This window comes from Tenebrio molitor, chromosome 8 (assembly GCF_963966145.1).
Source record: "Tenebrio molitor chromosome 8, icTenMoli1.1, whole genome shotgun sequence".
Taxonomy (NCBI): domain Eukaryota; kingdom Metazoa; phylum Arthropoda; class Insecta; order Coleoptera; family Tenebrionidae; genus Tenebrio; species Tenebrio molitor.
Window position 1 is genome coordinate 18,697,189 of NC_091053.1, and position 26,831 is coordinate 18,724,019.

Genomic DNA, 26,831 nt, shown 5'->3' on the forward strand with positions numbered 1-26,831 from the left:
ACCCGAGACATCATTTCAGTTTCTTGTGAATTTTTTAATATTGACAACAAGCAATGAATGACAGAAATAATATTTGACACTTGTCAGTAGCTTGGAGGTTATGTAATGTAGTATAGTGCGGGACCTTATTGTCGAAAGGTGGCAAACTATTTTATCCGATCCAAGCACCCTACGATACCACAATAATATTAATTCTAATTTATCCAAAATGAAATTAATTACCTACTTCTTTATTTAAGAGAAATAAACTGCGAAAATTTTTTGTAACTTGACCCTTTCTTGGTGGTGCATTTTTATTGCACCATTTATTATTTTTATTTTATTTTAGGTATTATTTTATTTATTTGGTAATTAATCAAAGTTCGTGTAGATAATTTTGTGACGTTTTTAGGTGTACGATGCATTTGTCACAGAAAAAACTTATTATCACTTTTGATTGACTACGCCTTGTCAATATACTAATTACTCTTAAATTAGAACTGTGATTAGCTAGCTACGAGTACTCTTAATGTTAGGTATCATTTCATAAGGTAAATTATCACTATAATTATCAATACATATTTGTACATATTGGTGTATTAGTTGAAACAGTGCTTCATGATTCAGCTATATTTATACTGAAGTAGTTCAATAGCAGAGTAACCTTTGACACCTAAATATTGTGTGTAAATTTTAAAAAGTTGCCTTTTCAAGGTCTTGTCCGTGATAATGTCCGGCGTACAACCCCATACACATAAATAAATGTGTAGTTATTGTTTTAAACGATATTAACATTATTCACTTGCACAACAATCGTTGCAACCAATTAACATTTATTAAAACGTTGTGGATAATAAAACCGCATTAGCTTGATAAGAGCCAATCAGATGCCACAGGTAGTTGCAACTTTTTTTCGGTTAAACTATTAATAAAATCAATCTTATAAAATAATAATCTACATACATTCGTATTTATCTCCACATCAACTTGGAGTTGCAACTAAACTAGGATGCGAAGCAGCAATTCATACCACACGAACCTTTGTTAATAACGATCAAAACCGTGGCAAAGTTCTTCTTAAATTAGATTTCAAAAATGCCTTTAACTCAGTCGAACAGGATTGTATTCTGAAAGAAGTCCAATGTCATACCCCATTTCTGTACCCTTATCTTTATCAATGCTATAGAAATCCTTCAACTTTATTTTTCGGTAATCATTTAATTTCTTCTTCTGTTGGAGCCCAGCAAGGAGATCCCTGCGGTCCCATGATTTTTAGTCTTGCGATTCAACCAATTATTTTATCTTTGGATTCTCAAATGAATATATGGTATTTAGATGATGGAACCTTAGCTGATTACCCAGAAGTAGTTTTATCCGACTTTAAAAAAGTTATAAATTTATCTCAGGAAATTGGCCTTGAATTAAACTTTAACAAATGCGAGATCTTTTGCTGTTCTGGAGACACAGATTTAAAAGTCATAAAGGAATTTCAAAATTTAGCACCAGGCATTAAAATCTGTGACCGAGAAAGTTTATCTCTTTTAGGCTCTCCAATCTTTGACCAAGGTTTCAAAAACACCGTCGAAAAAACTATAATTACAGTTGAAAATCTTTTAAACAAAGCTGAACTCCTTAACAGACACGTGGCTTATACTTTAATCAAAAACTGTCTTTTCATACCAAAATTTAATTTTTTATTAAGAACAACTCCATTTTGGAAATTTTCTAATTATGTTAATTCAATTGATTCTTCTTTAAAGTCTTGTTTAGAGAGAATACTTAATTTACGTTTAACTGATTTACAATGGCGTCAGTCCACTTTACCGATTAGATTTGGTGGTCTGGGAATTCGTCGCATTTCCGATATTTGCCTCCCTGCTTTCCTATCTTCAATTAATGGGGTTAAAAAGCTTGTTTCTTTATTACTAAACTCAAAGGATAATGAGCTTAATATTCACCATTATGATGAAGCTTTAGCAGTCTGGGGTGTAGCAAACCAGAACGAAATACCAACAATTCCACAATTTCAGAAGAATTGGGATAATATTAATATCAAAGGAATAATTGCCAACGACTTAATCTTTAATTCACCTAGAGACTTGGCTCGTTTTAAAGCTTTGCAATGCAGAGAATCAGGATCTTGGTTACATGCAATACCTTCCCCTAATATTGGTACTCTTTTAGATAACACTTCCTTCCAAGTTTGTATTGGTTTAAGATTGGGTTGTAATCTTTGTACACCTCATATTTGCAAATGCAATGCGAAAGTTGACGAAATTGGCACCCACGGTCTAAGTTGTTTCAAAAGCAGTGGTAGATTTTCAAGACACACTGAAATTAATTCCATTATCAACCGGTCTTTAACTTCTATTCATGTGAATTCAACTTTAGAACCAAACGGACTGTCTCGGGATGACGGAAAACGCCCAGATGGGATGACTTTAGTACCGTGGATTAAAGGTCAACCTTTGGTTTGGGACGTTACTGTTGTAGATACACTTGCAGACAGTTACGTATTGAAATCATCTGAAGTCTCAGGTTTTGCCGCTGAAATGGCTTGCAAACGCAAACATAGCAAATATAGTTCAATCATTTCGTCAAACTACGTGTTTAAAGGTTTAGCATTTGAAACCTTAGGCCCTTGGTGCAAAGAAGCCATCGATTTCATTAATGTCATCGGAAACCGACTTATCGCGGAATCAGGCGATTCAAAATCAAAGAAATTCCTTTTCGAGAGGATTTCCCTTGCCATTCAACGTGGAAACGCTGCAAGCATTCGGGGCACTTTTCCAGATTCCGCAATATTATCGGAAATTTTTGTATTATAAAACAAAAATGTTTATGTAATTATGTTATTAATATAAGCTCGGAATTTGTACAACAATATAATCTACATGGTCTTCTAAATGACTTTTTTTGCATATCGTAATGAAAGTGGCACCTTTTTACACGAAAAATCATAGTGAAAGTACATAGTACTTTTTTGCATCATTTTATTCCATCTCCTTGGAGATGATTGTCAAAGCATACCTATTTTTTTTTTTTGTAATTTTTCGTAAATCCTTTTGGACCAAATGGCTCATCTTACATCGATATGCAAAAAATTGTGTGTACAACACGTTACGAAAGTCTTTTTTTTTCACTTATTTGCTTGATCTGCAAATTCGTAAAAAAAGTATGACTTTCATAACTAGTTGTACAAATTATATTATTTACACATAACCACAGACTAAGATTCATATAACCTATATTTGAATTTGCGATTTACAGTGATATTGAACCGTACGTACGGGTAAGCGGCACGATTAAATGTTAGTATTGGTGACTCATTCATATAGGAACCCTTCTCAAACCAAAATCATTTTTGATCTTGCTTAAATTGTTGAAACAAATGGACACCTCAGTTCGTTATTGCAGTTCGATGAACCAAGTTAAGCAGCAAATTTTTAAATCTCTAATTTTTTACAGCCTATCTCGACCATACATTTTTTGAAACATATAGTCTACTGCCCTGAAAAGAAAGAAAAAATTAAAAATTGCTGTAATAGGGTGTGTGGAAGAATGAATGAGTTTAGCCTAATTTTTTACTTTCCCCTAAATCCACGTATCTCTTCGACATAAATTGCGGTTTTCGGGGATGTTTGAATTGTGAAGAGGAAATAATCAATTTTTTGCAGTACAAGTAATTAAATTTATAATTGATGACGTTTAAATAGTAGAAGAGATTTAAATACCTGCAAGGCTAAATCCGCGTTATCCTACTATTAATATGCAATAAAAATAAGCAAATTTGAAAATAAATTGCAAACTAAATATTTGCCGAACAGGATTTCTCCAAATCAACTCAATTATTCTTCAACATTTATTTCGATGGTTTCAATATAAAAATTACAGAAAAATCGTTTTTGCTATAAAGTAGACAAAGCATCGACTACAAACATTTTTTAAAGTATACAAAATGTTTATTTTATTGAATAATAATTGGAACAAGAATGTATTTCCAATATTTGATATTCCTAAAAAACAAAATAATGCAACTGAAACAATAGAACAAAAATTTAGCAATTATAGCAATTAACAATGAAAGTTTATGTATTGTAAAATATTGCTAGTGTTTTTACATGTTAATTATAGTGGAGGTTCTTGACTAACTTTTTTTATAAATCAAAATCACAATTAAGTAATTAACCCAAACGCGGATTTTATTTCTCATTTTATTAAAATTTCGCCTTGAACTTCGTTCGTTTTTTAAATATGAAATGCATCGGGCGCAGAGATTGCAACCCGAATGTCTGGATTTTTAAGCAGACTGAATAATTTTCCAGATACTTGAAATTAATTTACTTATCTAGGATTGATAATGATATATTCATGCACTTACATACATATTTCCTAAACTAGGCAACCAGTAAAACAATCTTACAGATAAAATGTACAAAGAAAACAAAACAGAGCAGGCATTGCAAATTGATCAGTCACGTCGCCGTCGTAGCGGAATCCTATGCAAAATGCAAATAAGCGTTCAATGCATAGGCGTAGATAATTTGTGATCTTAAACGCTACTTTATAATAAATCATACCTCATGAATTTTAGACGTTAAAATTATAATTGTGCATTTTATTATTATTATCAGATAATGGAGAAAATGTATAAAATAAACAAGAGCAACATTTAACATTCGTAAGAATGGGTAATTTACCAGCTTTATTGTTAACCGCGACGCTACTGGTAAGTAGATTTTCCGTGGAAATGTCAAAGAAACGTCAACGATGTGCTGTTGTTAACCTAGGAAACAACTTTTCTATTTCGGGAAGGTTTACAGACGTTTACTGTAATTGTAATAAGAATAAGAATAAGTGGTAAAATGGGTTTTACCCAAGGAAGTTAAATTGGGAGGAAGATAGGCGCCATATGCTGGTGGTGCAATCAAAATGATGCCAATCGTTCTTTCGTCAGCAACCTTTTATGACCGTAAACGTCCTTGAACGGCCCACCGGGTATCGCATCGCATTGGCACCAGTGGCGTTCCCTCAGCAACAAGGTGTTAGGTATACTAAGGACAACGTAACATTTTATCTGCCCCGCCCATTTCATTTTCTTAGTTACCAATCAAATAGGTTGTTAAGACGATCTGATTTACACAGTAAAAATTTCTGACATTCGAATTGTCTTAATAACATTTTATTTTTTAGAACCTAAAACAATAATTGTAGACTTGACAGCAAAATTCTAACCTTAACTTTTTTACGTGGCAAATGTGATGAAAAGTTGTACAGATTGAATCTGGCTTTGATTCTGATTGGTCAATTTTAGTGGGCGGAGCAGATAAAAAGTTATAACGGCAATACTATAACCGTTTTTATGTACTATCGGTGGACATAAAAACCTGGGACAAACGTCACAATTGTATAAAGTCAAAAATCAGAAATATACATTGGGTAAATTTGGCTTTTTACAAACAAGGTTATAAAAATTATGACATATTGTCAGAAACACCAAGTTAAAGTTCAGTTCTTTAACGTTCTTTTCATTGACAATGATTTTATATAATAACACAACTGATCTAGCATCTCTTACGTTCAAAGAGTTAATTTTAAATACTGACAATTTTTATTTTGAGTGACAATTCAAAAGTCTGATATACAATGAGCAAATTTTGGATGTCCCAGGTTTTAATGTCCACCGATAGTACCTACTTTATGTTACAATAAATGCACCAGTGCGCCCCGTCTTTTACAATGGCCGATACGCCACTGGCAAAATCCCCATCAACCACCCTTGCCAAGATTTGGCGGGTGGCATCACTTTTTCTGACCTTCTTCTTTCCTTTCAATTTAACTAGCTTGCGTAAAACAATTGAGATGTAGAGTTTAGTATTTTTCACTGCGTTATGTTTTGGAACTAGAAAACTAGAAACGTGCAATCTATCACTATACAATTTAGCACTCTTGTTTTGCTTTTTTTAAATCACATTTGGTCTTCGTATTCCAAGCTTATTTGATTGACCTAGCCGCTGCTTTTCTTTCCTAACTTCTGAGCTATCATCTTCTTTGCTCCACATTCTTCAAAAGAAATTTTTTGGGACTGGAAGTTAGGTTAGGACCTTTTTTTGAAGCTCAGCACGTTATTTGCAATTTCTTGCACTCAGGATTGAAAGGGACAAGAAGATCCTGCGAAGTTGCACGATATTGGGCCAAAGACACTACAGGACTTACGAGTGTAATTTTGGTTTATTTCACTAAGGTGTTTTTATCATTTTAAACCACCATTCATCCTGATAGTCGAGGAAAGAAAATGTTATCCGCCGCGAATGTCAAAATTCTGTTTCTAAACCCACAAATGCCATTTTCTGTGGTTAGTATTATCAAGTAGATAATATTAAGTAGTCTCCATAATCTGCATACTTCATAAAATATTTTCTTGCAAAAAATTTCCTTCTCATTAAATGCAGAAATTCTATTAACAATTTTTTAAAGCAATTGCTAAGCAATTTCTTCCAGCCAGTTTCTTTTTTTTATTTATTTGTCCGCAAAAGAAAATTTTACTATGACCACATCAGGTTATTTATATTTTATTAATATTTATAATATAGGTGTGCGAACAAAAATTATACAGAAACATTAACAGCCATATAATATTTATTTTTATGTATTCTATTTAATTAATTAAGCCCAGCAATGTAAATACTATTTCAAATGTAAATGAGACTAGGGACGACTAAAAAATAGTAGATAGAAGCTTTACAAACAAAATAACTTAAGACAGGTCTATTAATTTATCAATCAGCGTTTTAAAATAGAAATGAATCTAAAAGCTTCGAACGTCTGAAATGATAAACCCGGGGGAACTACCGGAACCTATGATGTCTCTTTGCTTGCCGCAACCCTGCAAACGTTTCTCAAACTAAGAATAAAGATTGTTCAGGTAAACTGTCTCTATTACAGCCGCTGGTGGTTTTAACACAACAGATAATATTTTGTCAACTTGTCTGCACCTCCTGCTTTTACTTTATGAACAATTATGAAGAATTGTAAACAAACATTTTTAGACTTTCGAGCATCATCAATTAACAGTTTATTGCCACCATCGCCAGCCACTTCAAAGAGGTAACTAATCATCAAGATGTACAACCAGTTTCTTAATCTTCTTCTCTAGATTCGTTAAAAGTTCAAATCCATTTCTTCAAGTTCTTGCACTGCAATTCTATCTGGTCTGATGATAATGAGAATTACGAAAGCCTAATTTACGAATGTTGACAAATTTACTTTCTATTTTTCGATTGTAATGGGTGCTATTGTTGTCTTGAGGAAACAATAGGTGCTTCCAGATAATTAACAACAATCTACGATGTTTGAAAACATCAAATTAGTTCTTGAAATACAAAAGACATTTTTGCAACGCTTTATTTTGTTTTTCAGACTTAACAAAAACACCGTTAAGTGCTAATAAAATAAAAACAGACTAAGTCACGTGCACGTTCAAGGAAAAGAAGCAAATCTTTTGAACTGTAAGAGAATTTCCTTGAATCGACCACGTGTCAAAACTAAGTAACATAAAAAAAGTAACATTTTACAATTTTGGACTCATGAAACAACAAACAATACTGTTACAACGTAATTGAAAAGAAATTATGTAAAACCATCAACTGCACCCAAATTTTACCGATTTAAAGCGTAAGTGAGAAAAAAATTCAAATTAAGGGTATGCTGCAAAAGGAAGCCCTTTGTAGATTTACCAAGACAAAATACACTTTAAACTATGCTTATAAGTACTTATTGGGTATTCTTCCTCTTCTGATTTGCAGCTGTCTGATTTTATCTGTTCCAAGGAGATATTTTGAAAAATTAGAAGATTGCAATAAATACAAGATTTAACTGTTCAAAAAATAGCACAAGTGTTATTTATTTGTATTCAGCAAATCATGAGAATGTGTATTAACAATTTGATAAAGTAAGACAAGCTAAACAAGCAACTCGACAGAAGAAAAAAGGTAATACCTATTACTGTTACTAGCTAATACTGATCACTGGCAATAAAAATTAATTATTTTTTGGGTCTTCCATCTTGACGAGCTCCTCCAGATCTTCCTTTTCTATGTCCGCATCTCCATACCCCCAAATGTGACTTCCGTCGCCGCTCTTCTTCGCTCTCCTTGCAATCATGGTGTTGGAGGCGAATTTCAAATCGTACGCCCACCCGATCTTCGCGAAGAAATCTATGAAAGTGGTTGAAGGGTTGTAGGCATTTCCCAACTCGCCGGTTCTGTAATCCCACGGGAAGACGTGATGGTAGTTATGCCAACCCTCTCCCAGAGCTGCCAACGATACTGCTAAATTTTCAACAGGACTAATGTACCTAAAATAACAAACCAATTATGTTAAATTAAATTATGTGGAGATGATGATGATGACACACCTGTCGTACGGTTTTTGGCCCCACATGTGCGCAACGCTGTTCACGAAAAACGCGATATTTAGAGTGATGCAAAATCTAGCGTTGAAATTCACCCAGAAGGAATTCCAGACGGTTTCGTTCCAGTAATAGACCGGAATGAAGACGGGGAGGAAAATTACAAATATGAAAAATAGTGGCGGATACAGTCTGGAAGCAAAGTGATTAGTAAAGTGTCCAAAATGTACTTGGGAGTGTTGAATACTTCTTTTGCCACATCACTATTTGGTCCTCTTCTAAGTCACTCATGTCCACGGCTTGTCTCTTCTCGACGACATTTGGATGAGGTGTTAAGACCAACCAACCAACGTGAGAGAAGAGGAAGCCTCTTTTAGCGTTATGCGGATCGGCATCTGTTTCGCTGTACTTGTGGTGAACCCTGTGGTCCAAGGCCCAAGCGTAAACATGCCTCTGTAACAAAACAAACTTTGAGGAAAATAGACGCATCAAGCTTAAATTTTAAACAAATAAATATGTGCGAAGGGAAATATTTCTTCATGATTTATTGGCGATTTCAGAACTTTACTCAAGTGTCAAATATTCCTACAATCAATAGTGTGAATGTTGTTTACTAAATTCCCTAAAAACATTCAGATTATTGTGTGTGTCGGTACCGTTTTGTAGTAATCATTTATTAATGGTGAATAACAATCACAGTTATTGGGTCACTCTACAGCTGTTATCGAAAGAGTTTTCACTGTGAGGTAGACCACATGAGGATAGAAACTAAATATACATATTTTATATCTTGTATCCTTGTAATTGTTATTGGACTGTCGGTTTTCATAAATTATATTAGTAAAAATATCACAATTTTTTAATGCTTAGAACTTTTCTGGCAATTTTGAAAAAGATAATACTTATTTCGTTTAAAATTGGGCAAGGATTGAGAAGGACAATTAATATCTTCTATTGAGGTTTTTTACTGGAACACATTTTTACTTGTATTCGATATAAATACAAAGTGTCTATAAAAGAATGTAGGTATATCATCAATAGTCCTGTGGAATTCGAATATATTTGATTTTTGCCGCTTTGTTGTATATTGTGGTACCAAATAGAAAAACAGAGATTAGGTATGTGAGTCCAAGAGTGACAGGTTTTTAATAGAGACTGTTACATAAAAAAACCTAATTAGAATATAGAAAAACTAAAGAAAATGACAAGCAAAACAACTAAGACGTCATCATAAAACCAAAATTAGTGTTTTTATCACGACCTGCTGTATAATAATTAATAACCGGCCTGTTCATTTCATTAAAAAAGCATTGCGAAAATGTTTCCGAGAAAGAGCCAATTTTCGCCGATGAGGGCGCCACAGTACGGGCGCTTCTAAAGAATAAAAATGTGGAAAAATATGTGGTTTTTATCAACGACACCTGATCTAATTAGATTCTTACAGGAATCTGTAAAACTCTTTGCAACTGTTATTTGTTAGGAAGTAAGAGGTGTGTTGATAGAAAGCTTTATTTGAAAAAGAAGAACAAAAATCTGATTCCCAAAAATTAAGAAAGCTTCAAAAATACAAAATATTCAAGTCTCATTTTTTTTTAAATGTATCACTTTTAATGGTACTTGATAGTACCTATTTATAAGACTGTATATTGTCACGTGCGGGTTTAAAGCACGACGAGCGTAGCGAGGAGTGCTTTAAGGTTGCAAGTGCGACAAAACGTCTATAAAACGGGTGTAAATAATACAGTATTTTTCTACTTTGCTCTCTTAGTTTTGTGAAAATTTCTGTTTGAACGAAATTTCACATCACACATGGGATTTTTTGTCTATGGTGTTTGGGTTGGTACTTCTGTTTTGATTGTTATTGTTTGCAATATGATACCCCTTTTGTAACCTATAAAACGTTGGATATTCAAGGTCCACTAGCAGAAATTGCGTGATACTGCCAATATGACAAAAAAAGGTCCTAAAAAAAGTATCGCAATAACCTTCACTAAAACACTGTTTTTGGTGTTTTAACAGTCATTAAAAACGCAAAGGAGAAAAACAATCCTACAATACATTGAAATAGATTAAAAGCAGACTTATAAAAAAATCATTCCATTTCAGTGGGTTTTTTTCCGCTCATTTATCAAAAGCAATTTAGGTTTATAAATTTGTACGTAGATTTTTTCCCTTGCCTCTCTTCTTATGTTTTGACACATTCATGATCAATACGACACAAAAATTGCATTAATCATACTTTAATACATCTTTTATCAAATACAAATTGAGTAAAATCAATTCAGCAGCGCCGCCATGTCGACACTACGATGGTGTAATGTAATTGTCGCCAGCAATTTGTGTGTTTTAGTGGATTACTGTTTTTGTACCATGTAACGTGAAATAAATTATTTGTGCACAACACAAAATGAAAATCGATTATGTATGTACTTTATTTAGGTCACACAAACTACACTTACAGTCAAAGAAATATTTAGGTCTTTAACTTGCTTTGCAGCCATTAGAAATGATTATTAACATATTTGAATAGTGTAATTGGTAGACTAACAGATGTACGATGAAATCATCTTGGGAGTAATTACCCAACATGTGATGCTATTATTACAAATTTTCTAATTAAAATAAATAAATAAAAGTCCACCCAAAAAATTCTATTTCATTAATTTTGACACAATTACTCTTAACCTAATTTCCTTTAACAACGACTGAGCTTGAGTGAAATTGGCTATTTATGTTTAAAAAAAAATCTAATGTTTTCAAGAACAAAGGCGTTTATAATTGGGCACTTATACAAGCTGAATTTTTTTAGACAATTTTTCTTCACTTTTTCTCAGTTTTGCTGACTTATCTTGACCATATTTTGAATCATATGAAATAGTAGGAGCAGGTATTACTCATAAGGATGATTTTGTGTTACGAGCTGAAGACGAGTGACGTAATTCACCCGAGTGGAATATTATACTTTTTCTACGACTATGAAGAGTGAGTGAGTAATAGCCATTACCCACGAGTAGACTATGAAGAGAAATTGATAAATAAGTTTCATTATTAGACAAACTGAAACTGACATTTGAAACTGCCGTTTTGCAATTATTATTTTACATACCTACTTGATACCATTGCATTAAAACTTGTAATTGGACTTCATAAAATAGTTGCTATGATATTTGTCGTGAGTTTTGAAATTATTATTCAACGAGTCGTGGGTAGTGAGTAATAACCCCTGTTATGTAATAAAAAACACTTTAATAATTACAGTATTATACAACAGGAGTAGAAAATAAATGTTTTCAATACTACTGAAATATTTTTTATATTTCTTGATGATTTTCTATACCACACGTGTTTTTGAAAGCATTTTGAAACTTATCTACTTTCTTGTGCAAAATTTTAGACTTTCTTCTTTGTAGTCTAATTTGAAAAATTTGATAAAAACAATAAAATAATTTATTTATACATCAAAATAAATGTAATGTATTTTCAAATAATAATATAAGATTTAATAATTTGACATTTGACTGTTGACATCTGATTTGACAGCTTCAACGGCTCGACATAGCTTGGCACAATAAAATTATAGAACCGCACACTTCCACAGGACTCTTGATATACGTTCTTTTAGAAACACTTTGTATAAATGTACAAAGTTTTATCAAAATCAGTTTTTACCGAAAGGGTTAACCTCCCTTGGGACTAATAACAGTAGTGTTAAACGGTATACATCTCTTTTAGGTTAATTTTGTTCCTTTTAACACTAGGAAGAGAATATTTTGATTAATTGAACAACTTTGCTGTTGAAACGTGCGTCAGCTTCGGTTTAGCACAAAAGTGTACTGACGCGCGTTTCGACAGCAATACAAAAACTACAATTTTACTAGAATCCTTGTATTGTCGCTCTGATGATGACAACTTTGCTGCCGAAACGCTCTTCAGCAATAAAGTACATATCTGATGGAATTAATAAAGTGTGAACACTAAGTGCTCCATTAAATTTCGGTGTTCTGCTTTCATCAGATATCTACACTGTTGACACAGAAAGAAGAGATAAAAATTCAAACTTTCAATGTAGAAAGGAAGATATTATTTATTTTTAACTTTATTGTGCTAAAAGCAATCTACTCCTTAATCTAAATTAATTCATCCATAAAAAAACTAATAGCCGGAACTTTTATATGGTAAAGATAATTGGATAAAGTTAAACCCTGATAACCCACTTTGACCTTCGACTCTAACCTTTTTGCATTAATTAAAACACTGATAAGTGGGTTACCTTTAAAAGTAGTTTCTTTCAGACACTATTATTCCTTCTACCCTTCAACCACTAATAAGCGTACATTGTTATGTTTCTTTAGCCTACATTTTCGCCGGTATCGATCGGAATTCGTCGAACACCACATACACGCACATTAGTTAATTTACAACAAAAGCTTGCAAGCTTAATAATTTTTTAATGGACTGATCGTAACGTCCGATAAAGTCGCGAAAATCTTCCAGTTCCTTCACGCTTATTGACTGACTGGATTTTACAAGATTGACAAACACTATTCTTTGCCATTCGACAAATTTGAAACTGTGCTTTTAAATTTAACACTTTATCATTGATGTTAAATACATTATCAGACATATACTTCTTGGAACGTGGTATTACTCACAATTACTTATATAGCAGTCGTAGAAATCGAAATAGTCCATCAATAATCATTAATTCCAACAAATAGCGGTTACTGTCAACAGTTAAATCTGGTTCGCACTAGATTTGATTCAGAAAAGCGTTTTAACAAAGCGGAAATATTTGCAAGGAAGGAAACAATAGGTAGATATATTATATCGGGCGTTCAAATGAAATCCTGGGCTGGGAAGGCGTTGTTTTTCTTTTTTAAAGTGTAAATTGACAGTTGTAATTGGAGCATGTTGGCAGCTAACCTACAATTTGTAAACAAAACATCTTTCTGTTTTGTTTTCTTTCTTTGTAATGTTTTACAAATAAAATAACTAACGATTCCTATTCTCGAAGCAAATATCAAAGGGCACCCTTTGCTAAAAACAAACATGAGCCGATTAAACATAAAGATATGTCATTCGTGTCAAACGGCGGGAAATTCAAACTTTACACTGCTCCAAATGGTTTATTTTTTTCAACGCCACACTGTCCAGGTTTTCATTAGGTAGATTTTATTGTAGTAATATTATAAAATATCATAAATCAGTTGTTACGAAATCCATTTTGTAATAAAGTTTTCCATTGAAAGTGAAAATAGGGACTGCGGACATTTAGTGTGATTTGCTTTTACTTTTAGCGATGATGACAGATTAGATCATAAATTGTTAACGGACAAAACAAAAATAATAAAAATATTCACTAGAAATCGATCTTATCATGAGCCGAACCGTCTCAAATCTGTCTCATGTACCAATACACGATTAATTCCCACGTACAGTAGCGGCCAAATAAAAGCGACCACTAAATTGACATTTTTGTCATCTTTATAAATTTTGGTAATTCAGGCTTTTAAAATGAAAGTTTCTCGGGTAACAAGAGACCCATATCTGGGGCACAACATAACACTGACGGATGATGTCAATTTGAAAAACTAGTTTTTTATTACAATAGAAAAAATTGCTGCCCAGTTTTATTTGGCCGCAACAGTACATCAAACGTGCGTATTCAGCCAATCAGAGCGCTTGCTTTCATCCAATCAAAAATGTTTATCACGGCAAAAACGTCCTACAACTCTGTCATCTGTCAAAAGTGATTAAAATTGCATGCTACTCCTGTCAGATTCTCAAATTGTTTTTTTAATAACTGTATTATAAATAAATAATTACCTAACGTTAAAGTTTGTATTCTGGAATTAATCTTGCCAAAAATAACACAACCTAATTTTTATATATGATAAATTTCCCAATTTTCACTTAAATATTTTTGCTTTGGACAATTTTACTCGTTGATATTTGGGCATTTTTTTTTCAAAGGTTAAACCCTCGAGCTAAAGCTCTCGGGCCTAACCAGAATAAAAATGCCTAAATTCAACTCGTAAAATCGTCAAAGCAAAAAGTTTTCGTAAAATTGAAAATTTGATCCGATAAAAAAATTTGGTCTATAATCGACTGCTCCAAGTTCAAATAAAATATTATCAAAATGGCGGCACTTCCGGAAATCGGCGCCGTCTTTGTTTTTTTAAATGGAAAGGCCCCATTTTGATTTAATATTTGGATTCTACGTTAAATTTTGAATTTAGGAACGTCCTTTTCTTATCTGTCATCGTTTTTGACCTGTCATTCGCAAAAAAGCGCGGTTGCAGGGCTTCATTAAAAAATTTATAACTCCTAAACCAATGGAAATAAATAATTTTTTTTTTTTCCGGAATTCCTAAAACTTTAGCCGATCTTTTGCTCCATTAGTAACATTTTTTTATGTTTCATGCGTCTACTACAATTTTGCAAAATTGATAATCAAAAAATGTAGAAAACTTCATTTTTTTAAATAGCAACTACCATTTCCCTTACTTTTCCATATATTCTACTTTATGCAATTGTCGTTATTTATAGCACATGCAATAAAAATGAAACATGTTTAATTCTTGGTCAACTTTTCACCTTGGTGGACGACTTCACACACCAGTTCCTGTTGAAATGATTTTTTTCCAAATTTTTTGTTGTTGTTTTGTGGCAAAACTATAGTCATGTTCTTTTAGATTTGCTGCACACCCGCAATAATTTCCGGTAATCCAACAATAACGTAAAGGTGATTGAGTAAAGATCTTAATCTGAATTGTTTTCGAGCACCTGAGAACTTATTTGCAACGTAAGTATCAACAACAAACTCGACACTAACAATACAGACATCAAATTGATAAATCTTTTGTCAAAGAGGAATCAACTGATTTTTGTCACATAATTGAATTTTGTAAGTGTTGCTTAGCATTGTTAATTAATATATATTTAATCTTGGATTTGAATGAAGTCAGAAGAGTCAAAGGCCTCATCAACATCAAATAAATAAAAAACAGTACAATACTCACTACATTTGCAGTTTTTGTTTAAACAACTTTTTATCGGCAGATGGTCTACAATAAATCATTTCCCGACAGATTATGACATCATCCAGTGTAGTTGCGCAAATTTATACTTATTGAGGCAGATCTCAATGCTCATACTAAGAATAATACCGTGCCATCATCAATTACTTAGATAAGGGGCGGCTATGACTTTGACAGTGTCAGATTTTTCGTATCTCAGCTAATAAACGTCAAACAACTGTCACTGTTAATCAAATTTTAACGCAAAGATAGATAGAACACAAAAGATTCATCATTGAATCTTACTTTCGTAATGGTTTTTCAATAACGGATAATGGACATACAGCCCTGTTGCTGTTTGGCCGTTTCAGCAAAAATTTCCAAATTTAAATTGAAACAGGTATATGCAACCAAAAATACAGAGCATCTGTTCGTCTGAACTTCAAGTAGATTTGGACATACGCCCAAAATCTCAAAGGCTTCTTTGATCTAAATAATTGTTGATCGCAATGTATTTTGATATTCTACAATCAAATAAGATATTTTCGTTATCTGTAAAAGTGGAGATTTGCATTTTTGCAGTCGTAGAAATTTATGAAGTACAGCTTTGAAGACTGCCAGTTGCAAATCAAGCCAACTGCGATTCTCGGTATTTTGCTTGACGTTAGGAATAAGGAAGGAAATTATCAGGAAATATTGTTTAGAATTTAATTTGAGCGCCCGTACGCAAAATTTGTATTTTGATTTTTTGAGAATTTTAGGAATCAGTTTTTGTTACAACATCCGTTTCAATTTTTGCCAAATAAAGAACAAAAAGTGTTATTATTTTTTAAATTAATTTTTGACAAGTACCGTTGATGGCACTTTATTCGTGAAAATAAAAAAAACTACAACTCCGAAAAAGCAATTTTACATTAAAACTCAGTATACAGGGTGTTACTGAAAGTTGTACAGATATTTTAACCACAAGCTACTGGCTTCATGTAGAACTCGGAAAAAATATATAAAAAATTCTATGTCAAAAAATAAAATGACATTTATTTTTTGAGCTACATTTTTTTAAAATTGCTTTTAGTTTTCTACGTTGTCCTACAACCTCGTAGGTAAAATTTCGGCAAATTTTAAAAATACACCCTGTATATCATGTTTTATAAAATGTACGCCAATGCGAAGTAACCTATAGGAAATATGCTTTAATATACATATTTTTTTTCCGAGTTCTACATGAAGCTCGTGGTTAAAATATCTGTACAACTTTCAATAACACCCTGTATGGGGTCAAAATTGGTTACAGAACTACCTTTCCTTTGGACATCTCTAACGCGAAGCAAACTAAATAGAATTGGTCCTATTTACGAGATCATAGTTGGCTAAGTTTACAACTTACAGTTGAGCATGATAACGTCACAGTAGTAGAATGAGTAAATCTACTGTGATAACGTCAACACGGCGACAAAATGGCGCCGAAATAAAACAGTGTTCTAAGAAAAAAGTACCATCCAAATAGGAATATAGTGAAAACGTTATTTTTCTTGACGTCTCCGACATGGAAATTCAATGCCTAAAAATGTTTTGGTAATTTTGATAATAAATTTATTATTGTCAATTTTTTACAATTCGCTTTAGAAAATGACTAATTTGGTCTTGTTTTGTAAAGGTGCTGTCAGCCGTGGCGCTGTTTTGTCGCGGCGCCGTTTCGTCGCGCGTTCATTTTGCGGTGCTGTTTTGTCGGAATATCAATTCCCACTAAAACTCTACAATTCGAACCTAAAGGCAAAAGTGTTTTAGAAACATTTTTCTTGAAAATGAATTTTGAATCAATGTAAGAATCTAATAAAAACGATGAAGGCGAAAATTGTATATTATACACCAAGGTGGAGAAGTTCATGATTATAGCCAGAGCGCCAAGATTAGACCCCGAGGCGCGCCGAGGGATGTAAGGCGCGAAAGCTATAAGGGACTTCTCCACCGTGGTTTAAATACAATTTTTTCGACTACTAGATACCTACGTTAAAACCCTTTCTAATAATAATTATTAATTAAATTTGTTTGTCCGATGCGACGATCCGAGTTCTCATTTTTCAACGGTTGCTATGAAAATCGTCTACATTAACCAATGTAATCAACGAAAATCTTTCGTTGCTAGGTGACGGCTGTTCATTATTAACCACTGGTTAATAATGAAAATTTATTAACCAGGAGGAGAGAAATTCTGCTTCTGGGTTCAGTTCGCGACTCAATAATGACGCCTTCTAAGACTAGTAGTGAAAAAAACTTATTATTTTACAAAGTACTTGTATATAGATTATTCTGTCTTTCTGAATTGAAGAGAAAATGAACACTTACCTGACCCGTAATTGTAAAAAGGAAGACTAGAAGTAATCTAAGTGGCCACTTTGCTTTGTAAGCTCTGTGTGACCATAATCTGTGGGCACCAGCGGTGATCCCAAACCCTGAGAAGTATATCGTTAGGAATGCTAGAACAAAATGAAACAATTAATAATACTTTGTTAAATCAGTAAAGAATGGTGCTTCTGTCATATTTGTATTTGCCAATAGAAACGTTTTATTTGCACCGAGCACTTAAATACAAATTATAGATAATCCTGCATTTCCTAATGTCATTCTTAATACGTACTACACTTTCCGAAATACTGACATTCTGAAAAGGTTTTAGTAAATTATCGCGTGAATATCTAATCCATGTTACGATCATAAGTGGATACTTATAACGCACAGACAAAATCAATTTAGAACACTCGTCTTGTTGAATAAATCTTGACCGTTGTAGTTTAAAAATAACTAGAGCAAACATTTTTAAATCCGAACCAATATAGTGCTATTGTAGTATCATAATGTAAAAAGCTTCCAATCCCAATTTTTTTTGTAGACATTCATAAGGATCGCAACGAAAGATTTTGTCCTCTGATAAAAAAAACACACCTTATAAATAAGATTTTCCTGTATGGAAGTTTTTTCCGAAACTTTTAGAGCGTACAGTGTGGACTAGTGAGCGCTTGCCCTTAGATCCGCGATTCGGAAACCACAATAAAATCACGTGTTTTGACAAGAATCCAATTTGTGCTACGAGTATACCATATTAAACTTTATAACGAGCGTTCAAATAATCTTACAGGGAAGTGTTTTCTCTCTATCTCAGATACATAACCTCACTTTGACAATCATTTTAGTGTAGTTAAATTATTAATTTAAGGTAAAGGGCCTTTGTGTCGTACTAAGAAAACTAGAAAAACTCGTTGGTTAGTTCTGAAGGGAACTGTGTTTGCAAAGGAGAAATCACTCATATCACCGTTTGTTCGCTGAATAAATGACGTTTGACATTTATAATTTGACAGATCACTTGACTACATTTTTTTTGTTTGAACACAGGTTATAAACATTTCCCAACCTAGTATAATTTTAGCAAGAGTATACTCGTAGAACCACTTGAATTAAAAATGAATTTTTTTCGTTGTCATCAACACCAACAAAACTTGATGATATCGTAATAATTTCCATATTTCCTGTCTTTGGTCGATAGATTGTTGGTTTTCCAGGCGATGACTCACAACAGAATTGGGTGGAGTTCAATTTCCAAGAAAAGTCAGATCACTCTTGATAAAAAATATTTTTTCTTCACGTACGCGATATACGACTGTATATGTTCATCAGTGTCTCTAAATCACTTCAAGACGAATCGTATCAAAGAAATGTAATTTTTCAACATCTGCCAAATAACACAACGAGTCTAAACTCCTTGTGCTAAAATCGGTGATAAAAAAAATGTTGAAAATAAATATCAAATAGAAAACTTCATTTTTTAGTGGATCAATAACTCGCATTTCACAAGGCGCCGCTGTTCTAAATCAATTTACTTGCTTAATATAAACCAGTGGTTGGATTGTCCTAAATATAATTCGCGTCACTTCTACGCAAAAGCTCTCCAGGACAAGGCATTGTTTAAAACGGTCACAGAGTATTGTAAAATTATGTCAGTAGAAATGGTTTCTCTGACAGGCCTAAAGTCAGGTAGTGTTTTCTTTTTCAAAGAATATTTTTGTTGATTGAAGATTCACTTATTGGATACAACTAATTACAACTATACATTGTAAAAGAGCGACTCAGCATTTAAAATACTTTGTCAGTTTGTCAGCTGACACACTACGTGGCAAGTTGAAATTCCAAGAAGGACAATAGCTTTTTTCAATACAAGTGACCAAAGTAGTGTAATTAATCACGAGTACGGAAGTTGGGCGTCTGAGCCGAAGGCGAGGACCCCAACCGTACGATTTACTCATGCGTGTTGATCTGATTTTGTCCATGATCATAAAATAGAGTCGCGGAATCGAAATTTCGGGCAGCATTTTTTGTCACTTTTTGAATTTTGAGTTAGGTTATAAAACCAGATTTAAAAAACTCTCACCACAACATATTTGGCGCCCTCTATCAACAAACTCGCAAAACGTTACCTTTGCTCACTAGTGAGAAAATATTTTTTCCTCACTAGTGATTCAATTGCCCTCTTGCTCACTATTTTCAGACCACTGAAATTCTAGTCACACTTGATTGCCCCAACCACGACCCAAGTTTGCTGAACGATATTGACGTTTTTGTGCGAAATAAAGCAGTAATTAAAGAAAATACGACGATTAGATTACATGTCGGTCGGCGCCATGGTCTATTCCTTCGTATTAACAATGTCGTCAAGAGAACAATATAAAATACGAGAACAACAGCCGTGAACCTGTTCCAAATTAATATCGATATGCTATAGAGAGTATTGGTCGCTAATAATCCTCCGGCGTCAGTTTGTCTAGTTCCCAACGACTCATTTCCCCCGACAATAACCGTTTTGTTACCTAGACAGTACTTTCAAAAATGACGATAATAATTAAATGTCCAATTCATGTTGTCTGTCAAAAGGTTTCAATGGAAACGTACCAAATTTCAGTCTCACTTCCGTGCCATTATGCTGGCACAGGAAGAAGCATTTACTCTACCTAGAGGGACTGCCAACATCAACAAAATGTGTGGGATTACACAAATTCTTATCTTATCTCTTTTACATTGAAAAAGTCTAACGGCTGTGTTTCTTATTTACACTGTCGAAGTATGAAATTTACAAAATGAACGAGCTAGACGTGCAACCTTGAAATTGATAATGAACAGATTGAAAGGCACGCCATATTGCATGGAATCTCTCAAGGGAAATTGCAATTTTGGGACTGATTAATAGGTGTTGATGCGAGGTAATTTATGGTTAGAAAACAACTGATACCAGCTATTTATATGAAAAACAGTAATGAATTTGGATTTAAAAATTAGAAGTTTTTCAAACAGCTGTCATTTCTATAAAAAAAAAATGCATGAAAATAGTTAGCAAAGATGGCAATTGAATCACTAGTAAAGAAATAATATTTTCTCACTAGTGAGCAAAGTGAATGTTTTGAGAGTTTGTGGATAGAGGGGAGAGGGCGCCAAATATTTTGTACTGAAAGTTTCTTTAATCTGTTTTTAAAATACTTTCTGAATATTAGTAACTAAAGCTTGTCTTATTTTTGACATTTAAATTTGTAACCTGTTATTTAGATTTCAATTGACGAAGAAACGTGAAATTGCTTGGGGTAAACTTCTAGGAAAATTCATGCTAAATGCATTGTGTGTTGGTGTCACATAATTGGATAAATAGTTTTTGTAGAAAAGCAAAACGGGTATTAGTATCTGGATGCGCCTCGTACATTTAATCACTCGCCTACGGCTCGGACGCCCAACTTCCGTGCTCGTGATTAAATATGCACTACTTTGCTCACTTGTATTGAAAATAGCTATTAAAGTTCATGGGCCAGTTGGAACAATTTAAAAAATTATATTTTGAAGCAACGGGTTGTTATGGAAATTTTACACCCCATTTTGAACAATTTGAAAATGTCTAACTAACTAACTAATTTTTGGTTAACTTGTCAAGAAAAATGTCCAAATTTATGTGAGAGCCCACCCCGAATTTTGATTCTTTTGTTAACAACTTGTAAGTGCCAAATTGGATTCTTTCTTTATATATTTTTTTAAATAAGTAGCAGATATAGAAACAGATTGAAAAATTGTTAATTCCGTTTTTGCATTTTTCATCATGTTCATTTTCTTTCACAAGGAAATACATTCTTATTTTTATATTGGATTGGAACCTGTAACTTTGTCAGTTCAATAAATTGCAGAATTTACATTTGCTGTCTGAGAGGTTAGGAAAACGCTGAAGTAAACCATAAATCATTATTGTCCATGATAAACCATATTTACAATTCTAGTTGTACAAAAATGTCATAAAAAAGTAAATGAGTGTTGGGCCGATAACAAAACTTCATTCTGACTAATCAAGATTACCATTTTGTTATTATACAATTACAATAAATGTCAAAATAATAAATATAAAAATTAACATAATGAAATTAAGTAAATGTGGAGATACGTATCAACTATTCCTTGACTCGTAACGTAACAAATTAATCATCTACAATTTAATAAACACAAAACAAGAACCAATCAGAGACTCTCTCTCCTGTTTTAAAAAATCAGTTTAATTTAATGGAAAAAGTTGCGAGTACATGAAAATATTAGTAACAAAACTGCAAAAAATTAAATGAGAAAACTGCGATCTGAAAGAAGCGAAAAGAAGAATGAATGTAAAAACTTTTTAATTAAAAATGAAAACAATACAAAGTGATCACAAAGAAAACAAATCAGAGCAGGCGTTGCAAATTACCGGTCATGTCGTAGCGGATTCTGTGCAAATAAGCGTTCAATGCTTGGGCGTAGACATTTTGTGATGTCAAACGCTACTTTATAATAAATTATACTTCATGCATTTTAGACGTTGGAATTTTCGTATCCCACCTCCACCCGGCGGCACGGCAATTTTGCCGGAGTACATACACTATTACGGATAATACTATCAAGTAATAGTGCAGTGCTTATCAACATAATTACCGGCGTCTCGCCTCCACATTTTGACTTTTTTGTGTTTTATGTTCTGTGTCAATGTTAAGGAATTTCCTCACGATGTGACATGAGTATAATAATATACCTTTTTGAATTTCAACCACCAATGTGTTCTCTAAGTCCAAAATTTTTAAATTTTTAAAAAGAGATTGCGGTACTATTCCTGTTGCTGAAATTATAAATGGTAAAATCGATTTTTTTTCTAAACACCAAAGATTTCTCATAGCAACGGATAGTTCTAAATATTTATTAATTTTTGTATTATATGTTTGTGTTATATTGTGTGAATTTGGAACAGCTATATCTAAAAGATATGCTTGCTTTTGTTGTTTATTTAAAATAATAATGTCTGGTCTGTTATGCTGAATGTGAATGTCAGTTAAAACTGTGCGATCAAAATATAATTTGTAATTGTCATTTTCTAAACAACTTTCTGGTTTATAAATGTAATGTGGTTGTGTATCCTTTAATAAATTGAATTTAACTGCTAAATTCATGTGTATAATTTTTGCGAATATATCATGACGTTTTTTATATTCGCTTTGAGCCAAAACGGTGCAAGAAGAAATGATGTCTTCAATGGTTTCCCCTTCAGTTCCGCAAATCCTACATTTATCGATGATCGATTGAGCCTGAATATTAATTTCTGGCTGTTCTAGCTCTTTAAAATATCTCCCATGTAAAGACTTTTGTTTTATATTTGCTATAGTGTCAGGTATATTTGGCTCAACAATATCTGAAATTACATTATCACTTAAATTTAAAGGTGTGTAACCGCTGAAACCAAAGCATTAAAAATAGTATATTTCAAACCAAGGTAAGAAAGTGGTTTCTTGCAGACCGCAGGCAAAGATTATAAACCGAGTCGTAGACGAGGTCTGCAAGGACACTTTCTTAACAAGGTTTGAATACAATTTTTTTCCCTACCGGCACAACTTTGTTGAAAAAAGTCAAAAAAGATGGTTATATTCGTGATTAAAACGAAAATTTTGAGAATTGAATAGTAGGCTGTGTTATTTGTTTAATTAACTTGTCATCGCATTTGAAGATTTGAGGTTTGTTCGAAAATTTGATATAAACAGGGTAAAGTAATCTACCTACCTAGCTTATCTGTTTATTTTCCAGATTATATGATTGACCTACCAACTTACTTCATTGAATTGGCTTTCATTTATCAATAACTTATTTCACTTTTGACACTTTTGACATTTGTATTTTGGTACAGTTTTACCATAAACATTTCATGATTAACTTTCTTACCTTAGCGAGAAAGTTTAATTTTCTCACCTCAAATGAGGTATCCACAGCCTACATTTCTAACCGGTAGGGAGAAAAAGTGTTATCACGAGCTCTATTGAGAAAATAATTTTTTAGTGAAGCAATTTGATTGTGTTGTAGAATTTCTAGATTTGAAAAACCCCTACCACCATTTTCGCGTGGTAAATTAAATCTTTCAACAGCAGATTTGGGGTGATGTTTACAAAATTTTGTAAAGAGAACTCTAGTTTGAATATTTATATTCTGTAAATTAGTTTTGGACCATTTTATAACACCAAAAGAATAGGTCAACAATGGAACAGTATATGTATTAACTGCTTTAATTAAATTATTACCGTTTAATTTTGATTTTAAAATAGATTTAATTCTTAAATAAAATTGTTTTTCTAAATTTTCTTTTATAATTGAATGTTGAATATGATTTGATTGATTAATACCTAAATATTTATAAAATTCTCCTTTTTTTAAATTTTTAATGATTTCTCCTTCTTTAGTTATATATTCTAAATTTTCGTAATGACCACGACATATTGATTGCGTTTTACACTTATCAATACCAAAATTGTAATTGTGCATTTTATTAGTATTATCTAATAATAGAGAAAATGTATAAAATAAACGGGCAACATTTTACATTCGTAAGAATGGTTAATTTACTACCTTTGTTGCCAAACGCGATGCTGCTGGTCAAAGAATGTCAAAGAAACGTCAACGATGGATGTGCTGTTGTTAACCTAGAAAACAACTTTTCGATTTCGGCAAAGTTTACAGACGTTCATTGTAATTGTAATTGTAATTGTAATTGTAATTTTAAGCAACAGGCAGCACTCCTGATTTGTTTTCTTTTTGATCACTCGGTACAGTGCCAAAAACTTTAAAATTAAAATGTGTTCTAGACCTGATAACATTCTTAATTTTCTTATAAACAATGTTGTATTCCTTTTTCCATTTCCCCTGATAGTACCTACATATTATTTACTTTACATTTGAATTGTATTACATGAAATAATATTTAATCGTGTCGAGCTTTCGGTTGCTCCTTTTCAGAACGTCTTTAATAAAGGTAGGTCCACAGTTATTAATCATTAGTCTGACATAAATTCAATGAGCCAATGATATTGTTTCGGATTGAAATCTTTCACGATATAAAAATCTTTTATAAAATTGAAACCAGGTGTACCTTGCAAGTTATGTACTTTTAAATAGATTTCTCTCAAAGTGTACTGTAGATAAATTTAATTTAAATTTGAAAAATTAAATACACAAAAAATTACGTTTTTGATTCATATTAAAAAAGTAGTCGGCGAGGGGAGTTGGATCTTGTAATTTTTTTATTGTTCTTTGATTTCCACAAGAGAGTATGCAGGTGTTCAAGAAATTCTCTTGGAAAGTAGAAGAGTTTGTTTTTCTGTTAATTTTGTTTAAAGGAACTAGATTGCATTGAGATTCAAGGAAAATTACATTTCAATGTTACAAGGTTTACTGGTCGCCATTAATTACTTCTTACTTACCTACATTGATAATGTAAACTATGACGTATGACTCAAATAGTTACGACATTGTTTTTGATTTTGTCAATTCGAACGTTAAAGAAATTAAAGCTATGTATTTATATATTATGCCTTGCAAAAAATACAAAAATCCTTTCTGCTAATTTTCTGTATATGTTCCCATTCTGTACTCGTACATAAATGTTACACAAAGCTGCTGTAAACGCAATAGTAGATTATATCATTAAGAATAGAAGTGAGTCTTTTTGTGCTAAGCCCAGAGATTGAGGACCGAGACGAAGTCGAGGTCGACAACTGGGCGAATGATACATACTATTTTATTTTCAAGCGGATCACAAAAAAAATTGGACATGAACTTATTTATATTGCAGTTACAGTAAAAAGACAATTTTCAAACTCACAATTTCCTAAATTCCTCTTGTTGCAATATTATTAGTACTTGAAGGTTCAATAATATTAGTTAAGTCTACTAAAGTCCAAAGTTTACTTTTTAACGTTGAACGCCCATCTTGCTATTTATGATTTTGACACCTGTCATCCGTGCTCATGGGCGACTCGTTTTACACCACAGTGGCACCAGTTTAATTTTGCTTTTTTAGAGGCTGAGAAATGCTTCAAACGACCTTACATTTGACTCGGTGGAACCGCCTGTGGATATTTCAACTCCTAGGACTTGAAGTGTTTCAAGTCCGGTTACAAAAAAGCCACTTTAATCGTTTCTATAGAGATACAAAAAGGTTTGACAAATAGTAGTTTGTTCAATGAGTTCGTGTGTAAATTGGGCCTTTTTTCCACAAGTGGGCCATTTTTAAACGCGAGTGAAACGAGCGTTTTAAAGGCCCACGAGTGCCAAAAAAGGCCCAATTTACACACGAACGAGTTGAATTAAACGTTTTTTTGTTCGACGACCCCCTTCAAGGCTGGAAATCGCTTAAAATCTTTAAAATTAGCTTGACGTTTCGTTTTGACAAGTTGTGACATTTCTCAAAATCCGTTCACATAGGAGAGAGAAATTCTGACAGTGTCGAACAAAAAAAATATTTTCAGAACTTATAAAATGTGTGTTAAGAATTTCATGCTTAAATAAACAAGGAAGTTGTAAACGTACTTGTGTTTAATCGTCAGAGGAATTAGAATTATTATTTGCAAAATTATATTATGAAAGCACGCTTTTATTGCGAGTAGTAAAAGTCTTGGAAAAACTTCCGGTGCAGGTTTCTCTAAAAAATTGTTTTCATTGTTATTACGATCTAAATTTCAACAATACCCCAGGAAACGTTCTCGGTTATCATTTACAAAAATTTCCTGCAAGTTGTTTCTATTTGGTTTTGTGTAAATCAATTCAAACGATTTTGTGCACTACTTAAATGGGACCACGCGTTTACTGTTGGTCTTATTTGATGATAAAAAAAATGAACCGAAAAGTCAATTGGGAATAATTGCCCATAACAAGTTGGATGAGTCAACAGAAAAAAATTACGAACTTATTTACAATGACACACATTTTGAAAACAATTGTAAATATTTGCAAAGTGTGTACGTGACAGTTGTCGAATTTATGTAAGACTGGAAAAATTATTTATTTCAAGATGTGCCGAACAAAATGACGTCTTCTTGTTGATCGACACAAAAGTAAGGCGA

The 26,831-nt window shown here is 32.8% G+C and overlaps 1 protein-coding gene across 1 annotated transcript in view; it reads right to left on the reverse strand.

Moving 5' to 3' along the window:
* Positions 1–6,535: 6,535 nt before the first annotated feature.
* LOC138136430 (acyl-CoA Delta-9 desaturase) overlaps positions 6,536–26,831 on the reverse strand; it is a 44,332-nt gene continuing 24,036 nt past the window's right edge. Inside the window, exons 3-6 of the mRNA XM_069055623.1 lie at positions 17,755–17,885; positions 8,637–8,842; positions 8,396–8,581; positions 6,536–8,335 (exon numbers count right to left, since the gene is read on the reverse strand). Coding sequence (XP_068911724.1) covers positions 8,020–8,335; positions 8,396–8,581; positions 8,637–8,842; positions 17,755–17,885 — 839 coding nt within the window. The 3' untranslated portion in view covers positions 6,536–8,019. The remainder of the gene's footprint in view (positions 8,336–8,395; positions 8,582–8,636; positions 8,843–17,754; positions 17,886–26,831) is intronic.